Source organism: Gadus macrocephalus, chromosome 19 (assembly GCF_031168955.1).
Source record: "Gadus macrocephalus chromosome 19, ASM3116895v1".
Classification (NCBI taxonomy): Eukaryota; Metazoa; Chordata; class Actinopteri; order Gadiformes; family Gadidae; genus Gadus; species Gadus macrocephalus.
Window position 1 is genome coordinate 8,221,733 of NC_082400.1, and position 10,000 is coordinate 8,231,732.

General features: G+C 42.3%; 1 protein-coding gene and 1 long non-coding RNA gene across 2 annotated transcripts in view; one reads left to right on the forward strand and one right to left on the reverse strand.

Annotated features, from left to right (window-relative positions):
* LOC132447467 (uncharacterized) overlaps window positions 1-10,000 on the forward strand; it is a 453,739-nt gene that overhangs the window by 31,535 nt on the left and 412,204 nt on the right. The gene's annotated exons all lie outside the window — the stretch shown is intronic.
* The window catches only part of tmem38b (transmembrane protein 38B), a 9,707-nt gene continuing 761 nt past the window's right edge, over window positions 1,055-10,000 (reverse strand). The window contains exons 2-6 of the mRNA XM_060038226.1: window positions 5,381-5,537; window positions 4,587-4,771; window positions 3,955-4,042; window positions 3,416-3,533; window positions 1,055-2,121 (exon numbers count right to left, since the gene is read on the reverse strand). Coding sequence (XP_059894209.1) covers window positions 1,783-2,121; window positions 3,416-3,533; window positions 3,955-4,042; window positions 4,587-4,771; window positions 5,381-5,537 — 887 coding nt within the window. The 3' untranslated portion in view covers window positions 1,055-1,782. The remainder of the gene's footprint in view (window positions 2,122-3,415; window positions 3,534-3,954; window positions 4,043-4,586; window positions 4,772-5,380; window positions 5,538-10,000) is intronic.

The following is a 10,000-nucleotide window of genomic DNA, read 5'->3' on the forward strand; positions in this document are numbered from 1 at the left end:
ATTTAAGACCCACGTGTTGTGGATGTAGCGGGTTCACCCTCGCTCAATCTTTCACGTGACGGAAAATCGGTCGAATCCACCAACAAACAAAAACACACACACACACACACACACCTATACATCTCTCATCACTGACAGATGTATAAATCTGTGTGTCACATTGTAGTGCATTGACGTGACCCACTGAATAAATACACGGGTACGACACCAACACTCTTCCTAGGGCTCCTTAAACTATGTTAAACTTTGGGAATATTTTCTCAGCGGCATCAATAACTGCTCTGTTCCATTCATTTGTATTCCCAGGAGGTGGGAGGCGGCGTTCTGACTGAACACTCGGAGAAGTGGAAGGGGCAGGATTCTGGAATTCTCCCTGAAAGAGGGATGAGGTATCAATCAGTGGGGTGATGTCACACTGATGCAATGTTTCATCATTAAATGCGGTGGAAAGGTGTAGGGCGGGGGGGGGGGGGGGGGGGGGGCAGAGCTCTGCCATGGCCTGCTCATCTCATTTTCCGCCATGTTCGAGAGAAAGTATAGTTTGTGACTACAAGAAACCAGATGAGCTTTTAGGACGATAACATGTCTGGTTCCATAGAGGTCCGAGCGTTTTATTAATCGTTATCCAAGTAAGGCCCAATCCAATTTCTACCCCCAATCCCATTCCCCTTCCCCCTCCCCCTTTTTTTTGAAGGGGTAAGGGTAAGGGGTAAGGGGTAGAAATGGGATTGGGCCTTACAATTACTTGAGTCTAATTTAGTAATAGGCCCCGATTTAACAACAGCCACTAGTTGTTCAAGCTCTATTCCCTTTGTGACATCACAAATGGGAGTGTAGATTCAGATGTATGTTGGGTGTGTCCACTCCATCAAGTCCATCAGGATCTCAGTCCCATGTGGTGGTCACAAGGGGATATCGGACCAGGTGTCACAAACGGAAAGGGGTTTTGTGAAGATTCAAGAAAGTTTAGGACTAAAAAGAACCCTTTAACTTATACAAATTGTGTATTTCTATATGTGTGCGAGTGCACTTTACAAAGAAAGAACCACACAAGTTTTGGTATTCGTATTAATATACTTATTTTCAAGCATTCCCACGTATTCAAAAGCATCCACCATATAATCTGAGTGTAAAAAAGCATTCTCTTTAAGAAAAAAATATTCTTTACATTCAGCAGTACAATATAATATCTCAATAGTACCTGACAATATATATTTGAATGTTTTTAGGAATTTCTTCCGAAAGTGCAGCGTAAGGAGTATGTACATACTGTACATTGTACCTAAATAAGCATTTATATAGAAGAGAGAGCGGACAAACAACATCAGATCAGTAGTTAAACAGTCCAGGTCTGTCCCCAAACATGATAGATTAAGCTATAATAAACTATGATTTGTCATTATAAATATGTATAAAAAGCCTGCTAAACACATTCAGTATTCGCTGGGCTTCAGCATGGTGCTCAATCACGCCATGAAGGAGTATTACAGCACGGCATGATGAAAATGGGGTCACCCTCACCCTAGAATTAAATAGGAGAACCTTGATTGGGGCGTCACACTCACATTCGATTTCAACAGGGGCTTATTACGTCCCCATTGTAATTATTTTCCCTGTCAGTTCAAGAGTTAAATACAGCTCAGGAAATTTTAAAAATATAATATATACAGCAAAGAGAGAGAGAGAGTACCAAAAGTAAGCCTCGTCACATGCTGACAGCCAATGTAAAACAAGCCTCTTGCTTTATTGAGAAGGGAGAGGCACTACGGTCAAAATGGCCGACTAGTCTGTCTTCTTACAGCTACTGTCTTCTTCCTGTTCTTTGGTCTTGGCGCTTCTTTGGTCTTCTCTCTTCCCCCGAGTAGGGGAAGCCAAGGCCTGGCTTCTCCTCTCCCCGGACTCCTTGGTCGGCGTGGAGGACGAGGACGGTTTCTTCTTGTTCGTGGAGGTGTTGCCGTTGTCGATGGCGACTGGCTTCTTGCCGTCGGAGCTCAGGGCTGTGTAAGGGGAGGAGGAGGAGGAGGAGGAGGAGGAGGAGGAGCCGGCAAACAGTGTCTTGTAGATGACCGACTCCACCAGGGCGAAGGGGGAGGTGGAGGAGCCTGTGATGATGATCCTTGCCTGGGGAGAGGAGGAGAAGGGAAGAGATCATATGGTTGTTAGAGGTTGACTGGGGCTATGTAATGCGATGCAATGTTATGCTGTGTTACGCTGTGATACCCTACGATACGCTATGCAGTGCTATACACTGTCATGTAATGTGATTATATCCAATACAATGCTACGCTTCACGATGCTACTCTATACGCACGATCTTTTGTGTGAGGAAGAGGCGACATGATGGGGATGCGGAGCCTTGCACATCATCAACACAAAATAACAAAACAGCAGGCGGGCAACAAGTGTTGAATCTGATGAAACGGCTCGTCATTAACCGGGCCGATCAGAGTTGGATGGGGAGCTAATAGCGGTTGGAGGGGGATGCGAGAGACGGTAGGTTTATCTTCGTCTCAGCGAACTGCTCAAGTTTCCCACAGAAAAGGGAAGGGAGATGATGTAAGCTGATGAGAATGATGCAAAAACTGGAGCCCGTGGGGTAACACCCAACTAATGTGAGTCACCAACCGCTGGAAACTTTATGAAAAGCAGTGTAGGGGGAAAGGTCATGACGGAGACTACACTGCGCTCCCAACACCGCATGGTGCCGTCGTCTGGGCGGAGGGAAACACACCGCGGATCAAACGAGCGCTGTTCTGGTGCCGCTCATTTGACTAAACTCTCAAATAAAATACAATGAAAGAAGATGGAAATGCAGAGCAATGAAGTGGGTTAAAGTGGAAACACACAGTTGCCTACAATACAATGAAAGACTTTCACGATCCTATAATTCAATTGTGACAAAGACACTATGAATAAACAATATTATATTACTAATATTAGTATTTAGAAGATTTTAATTTTTTCTTTTTGCTCATAACCACTGTTTTTCAAATTTAGTAACTATTGACTCTAGCGGCTATATTTGGGTTATTTATATTCGCCTACATCTCATAGGTTGACTACGGTCTTAAGTGTGAGGTCCGTATCAGCCAACCTGTGACATCACAAGTGGGAGTGCCCACTAAGATCAAACCATGGTTTAGTTATTAAATGGCCTACCAGTGGAGTCGGGTGCACACAACCACTTATGATGTAAAAAATGGTTTATTATTTAAATGACCTACCACTCATACAACACGTGGACACTACCACATGTGGAGCCACAAACGGTTGATTTTTCTAAATGACCAATTAGTTGATCATCAATCTGGGTGGACACCACCACTTGTGATGTCACAAATGGGTTGATTCTGACCTGGCTTGTAATGACTATAGGGGCCCTCACTGTGAGTGAGGCTATAATGACGACACAGACCTTGTTGACCACGTTGAAGACGGTGTAGATGAGCATGAGGTGGTGCTTCTGGAGGGGCAGGTAGCTGGTGTGCTGGAGGGAGAACATCACCGCCCCGATCAGGGTGATCTTGGTCGGGCTGGAAAGAAAGAGACACGGGTCAGGGCTCAGCAGGTCCAAAAAGACCATGATATCATGCTTATCTGTAGTAAGGTTACAGGTGAGGCAAAAAACACACATTTATTAATTGAAATACAGTTATTGAAAGGATACAAAGGATTAGGGTTCATTGTTGATCGGCGAGAAGGCAACCCATACAAGGAAATTGTCTGGGTGTGTGGATGCAACAATGAAATACAAAATACGAAACATACCAAATGTAACAGAACTGATATCCAAGATAAACACAACTATTCACAAAATTTGAAATGAAACGTATCAAATATAGAGTGTTCAGATGTGCAAATGGCGATAATGTATGGGTAGTAGTATTGTTAAAAGATCATGGATGTCGTGTGTAGCCGTTGCACTGTGAAGTATTCTAAGGTGGGGGGTCTTACTAGGACATCTTAAGGAGCTCGTTGGTCTCAGGTTTCCAGACCCCTCGGACCAGCTGCTCAAAGTTAGCTATCAGCCCGCCTCCAGCACCTAGCGAAACCACGGAGCAATTATCATGTTAATCATCACAACTTCAATTATAACCACGTCTATTTTTACGCCTGAGCATCTTTCCTTATAAGGGCTTCACATCAACAGAGCAGAAAAATAATGAGGTATTGATGATACAAAACAATAGAACCATCATACAAAATAAAAGTTTAATGGGTTAGCAGAAAATAAACAAAATGTAGGGTTGTAATCAAATATGTATAAATAATACATGTATAACATAAAACCTACATGTACATATAAATAAATGTTTAAGCAAATTCAACATGGATGCTATTGTTTCATTGTTACTAAGTGGTTAGGGTATTTCACTCCCAGCCAAAGTCAAAACAAAGTTTCATTAGCCGAGGCTCCGGTAAATTGATGTAAATTGAGAATTTTACAGTAGTACAACTCTCTTCATTCCTCTCAAAATGGCGGTGCATCACCAACAAAAGTGCCCATGATGCATTCTGATGTCCAAGCCCTATACTGCTTCCTTATAAAACTTCAATTCCCAAGCTTAACGAGTAGTGAGGCAAACCTTTAGCCCAGCCGATTGCGATCATGACCAGCAGGCTGTCCTGGTACTTGATGCTGGCCTGGCTCACTCCCCCCAGCACCTTCCACGTCCGCGTCACCTCCTTCATCCCTGACAGAACCAGCCGGAAGGGCAGCAGAGCGGCGCAGGAGTAGAGCAGGTCCCAGGGGCAGTAGAACACCAGGTACCTGAGGGGAGGGGCGCAGACAGCAACACTGTCAGAACCAGAGTCTGAGACAGGATCACAGTCAGGATTACAATCAGCTTTAGAATCAGAAAGGAAGAAAACATACATAATATACTGAATAAAGGTGTCCATTATTTGAACGATTTAAATACAAAATGATAGTATGCATCCACTTGCTTGATCTTTTCGTACCCTAACAAAAAACCACAAACTACTGGCGACATGGTCGCCAGTAGAGGGCAGCATTTATTTTAGAACAAAAAAATAAAATACTATTTGTCACCATTAGAGGGAACTAAAGCAACGTATTGTGAATTTCAAGGGATCATCAGATGTCTTACAGTGTCTTGAGGACTTTTGATGAAAAACCTTCAGCAGATTTAACGTAAAAAAAACCTGTTTGACCTATTTAGCTTACTGAATTGTGGGCCTACCTTTTTAACTCACAAATTAGGGAGTGTCTATCTCTCCCCCCCTATCTCTCTCGACCACTCACCATATCAGGGAAGCCAAGTCTCTCTCTCTCACTCTCTCTCACTCTCTCTCACTCTCTCTCTTTCTCTCTCTCTCTCTCTCTCTCTCTCTCTCTCTCTCTCTCTCTACCGCTCACCAGATGAGCGAGGCCAGCAGGACGTTGGTGCTGTTGGACAGCGGGGCGATGGGCGGCTCGGCCATCATGAGGCCGGACAGGACGGCTCCTCCGAAGCAGAAGAGCATGGAGCTGAACCAGCAGGCGAACGGACTCCGCCGTGACAGCTCCAGAACACCTGCAGCACAGAGAGGGAGAGAGAGAGAGAGAGAGAGAGAGAGAGAGAGAGAGAGAGAGAGAGAGAGATAGGGAGAGAGAGAGAGAGAGAGAGAGAGAGAGAGAGAGAGAGAGAGAGAGAGAGAGAGAGAGAGAGAGAGAGAGAGAGAGAGGGAGAGAGAGAGAGAGAGAGAGAGAGAGAGAGAGAGAGAGAGAGGGAGAGAGAGAGAGAGAGAGAGAGAGAGAGAGAGAGAGAGAGAGAGAGAGAGAGAGAGAGAGAGAGAAGGAAAGAGACAGAGAGTGATGATGAAGACGAAGATCCCTTCAGATACATAGGCCTACATAGCCTATTAAGCTACCTATATCATATCAGGGGTTACAAAACTTTTTCGACTCAAGGCCCATTTTCAAATGTCGAAAGTGTTTGCAACCACCAGACTGCGTAAGATACGATATTTGTGAACCCAACCACAACCACGGCCACTTAGGTCAGAACATGCTGAATTGCAGAAAAATACCATGCACATAAATTATTCAGAACAACAATGAATGTTGATTAATTTGGTCAATAGTTTGGAGCAGGGCTTGCAGACTCCCGCAGGCCAACAGGATGGGAACCACTTAAGCTAGTTTAAAGCGGCTTATCTTTGATTGTTGATATTTCTGTTAATATGTACATCTTTGAGCTACGATACATGGAACAACCCAGGTCCTCTCTACAGTCAGAGTACACTACAGGATGTTGATTTGATTGAAAAAGAAACACTTCATACGTTATAAATAAAAATGTTTGCCTGCTGTTCATAAAAACCATCCATACTTCCTCACTTCAACAGAGTCCAAAGAGGCTGAGCTTGTATAACCAATTAGAGGAACTGCCTGCAGGCAGGTTGTCCAAAGTTCAGTGTACAAGAAGAGCATTTATGAGTCATAAAAAAGTATAGTATATTGATTTACACTCGCTACTTATGAGTGGAGAATGAAGGTTCCTTCTTTCCTTTATCCTGCATCTCATTTCAAGTTCAAATCCATGGAAATATACATATACTTTGGAGGAAAAATACATAAAAGCATCCCATTTCAAAGACCTTACCTTGTCTCTTACCTTACCCCAAATATTTTAATTTTCCTTGTACAAGATACACTTTTATCCACTTCTCAGTGCTCTGGCCCTTTTTCAGGTAAAAGTGTGACACATTGAACAGATGCCTTCAGAGAGACAGATAAAAGAAAGCATACACAATTCATCGGATACTGTTCCCTGTCGTGGAACACAACCTGTCGTGGAACACATAAATTCTTCATTTGTTTCCCCCTCAACTCGCCAAAAGTATCTTGTATAACACTTCCTGCATTTTATAATTTGAAGAAATTATCCACATACTGTACACACTGAACCCAGCCAACCCTAAAGTAGCTACCAGCTAATGTGAATTAGGTGAAGACACACAGGGGATTATTACAAGGGATTAGCAGGCCGATTACAGACTTCTGGAGGAGAAGGACTTCCAGAGAGGGGGTTGTATAGATCCGTCTGACTGTGACTCATTAACTGACTCCCTAATCATACTGGTGGTGAGTAGTTCACATAGAAAGTATGTCAAGTAAAGATTGAAAGTACCTGACCCCAGTGAATGATTCCTGTAAATATTGCAACAACCTAGACACACACAATTTCCGATCCCTAAAACCAAAAATGATTTGACACAGATCATTATTCAGAAGTCGATACGATAATAAAAGTATTGGAATAAAAGTAAAAATATATTTCACTGAACATCCATCAGTCTTTTTTGAGTCTCTTGTTAATCATTAGGCTGCATAAATAAATACCTTTTAGACTACAAAGTTCTCTCTTAATCTCTTAAGTACAACAGGCCAGAGCGTACTTTAGAAACAGGCAGACCCATTGTGACGGTCTATCCTTTTGTGTATAGTCACGTGAAACACCACTTATCATGATCACTTTTAATCACCACTATTCAAAGAAAACTTGCTGCCTTACTTCACCTATTTACAGACGCAAATTCCATAGATTTGAATGTGAATCGACTTGGTTTATATAAAAATAGGGGGTGCTTTGAAGCATACAGATAAACAGATAAACAGGACAGGATAGACAGGATTTATAAAACTAGACCAGCAATGGGAATTCCTAACAACCGACCACACAACTACTGAAGAAAAGGCCTGACCTCTCATGGTTTAGTTAAAGTAGAATGGATTACTTGTCAAGTGAACTACGTGATCAGTGCCCGTTGGTATCTGTGAAGTGAAAAAGATCAATTTGATAACTAGTCTCTAGGCCAAAGTTAATGTGCCTCAGCTGCAGTGAGCTGCAAGGAGTATTCACTGACATGTTCTCACCAAGCCTTCTGGGGACCACTTTCATGTCACAAAGGACAAAGGACATTTTCATGATTAAAAGTTGTATAAAGCGTAAAATCAATCAATATATGTAGTACATGTGTTTCAAATTTGTAATGGGCACAAACATGTTAGAACTGAGAATCAGCTTAAGGGTGTGTTTTTTATAAGTTAAGTCAAAGTCAGTTAAAGTTTGAATTTAAGACCGCAATATATCGAATAAAAAATGACCTAATCCCAGTAGTGATTGTAAAATATTTATAACATTTGTGGCAATAGCTACAAAATTATTGTCTAGATTTGCCCATTGTCAAATGTACCCGAGCTGCAAACACAACGGCAAGGAACATAAACCCAAACTCACATCAAGCACCCGGTACTACGTCACCGCCCTAAGGAATACCCTGGCACCAACATTTGCATTCCCAGGAGAGACATTTACAAATCAAATCTAAAAGAGGGAAGGGTCTAAGGTCGAATGAGGAGGTTGAGTCGCTGGTGTCAATTAAAGTTAGTTCCTCTGCTTAACACACAAACACACACACACACACACACACACATGCACACATGCATACATGTACGATTGTACATATTACACACACATGCACACATGCACACATGCACACATGCACAACCTGGCCTCACATTCCTGGTTCGATCCTTACATACTGTCGCCCTGTGACGTTCTAAAAATACCAGTACAGCGACGCTGTAAACAAACGGTAAATGTCAACATTAGTTGGATGGAGTTAGCACTCCAAACAGAGCAACTGCACAGCTTCAAAGGAAGGACATCACATCCTCCGCCTGCGTCAAAGTGTGTTTCAACACTTTCTATTTCTTAATATGACCAGTGTTTTCCCTTATGGTATACGTTTTCGTTTTGTGGTGTGAACTTTTGCAGTCTTGTCAAACGAAAGACATCTTCAACATTCCTTTCCTTTTTTGGGGGTGAGTGGGAACCGGATTTGGCAACGGCCAGGAGTTATTGTCCTGGTCAGTCAGCCCTTGGGCTTTCTGGAGCTTTCTTTGCCTCTTGGGTACACTTTCCGAAGAGTTTGTAAAGTAACCAAGACTTGTGTGGCCGAAGTTGTATTGACCTTCATTGGCAGTGGTTACCATGCCCTGGTTCATTTCTATGGGACTTTTGTTAAACGAGGCCCTTTTGAAACTGAACTCGGTGTCCTGATTGCAATCTTTTATGGACTTTGACAGACATATCTCACACAGAAATGTACAAAACACACAAACAAGACAAATGTCTTCATGTTGCACCAATACCTCTTTTACAACCTCACTACCATTTCACACACACCCCCTATAGAGTCCTATCTATAGAGCTACAGAGTCCACACTCAACCCAACACAAACACATTTGGATATACCGTAAAATAGTGGTGGGTTGGGTGACATGTTGCTGTTTGTCATTGTCATTGTACATTTTGCTCGAAGTGATAGACGAGATACAAAGATGGAAGGAAGGGAAAAGGCCACAGTTGCCTTGCAAGGCACCATTTAAAATAGACTCGAGTTACAACATTGGTGACAATGTCACAATGAAGGAACAGTGCGTGTGCCTGTGCGTGTGTCTGTGTGCGCGCGCCGTGTAAGGTCATCTCTCGCTCCAGTAAAAGTCCACCTGTTCTTCTTTGTTATACAACGGACTCTGGCTGCAAGCCCACCTATGAGTGACTCGAAAAGGGCGGTGGCTGTTTGGCAACGAAAACTCTGGGTTGTATATAATAACATGTTGTTATACGTTTATAATAAGCTATCATTACTATATAAACACTACGTTGTCTGCAATAGGCAATAGCATGGTGGGTTTGGTCCTGCCTTTTGTGATGAGGTCAATAAAGTTAAAATGAAATTAATATTTATCAATGTGGAGAACAATGTGCGGTAAATATTTAATTAGATGTTGTAAATATCTAATTTCAATGTATTTGATTGCGTGGTTTACTAGATCAACATGAAAACAATGATTATAGTCATTACCTTAAAAACAGTACTAGATAACTTGTTGTTGAATTATAACTGAGTCATGCTATATTGTTTAGAGCATAATAGAACAGAATAGTGTACCATAATATAATAGAATAGAGTAGTAATATTCGA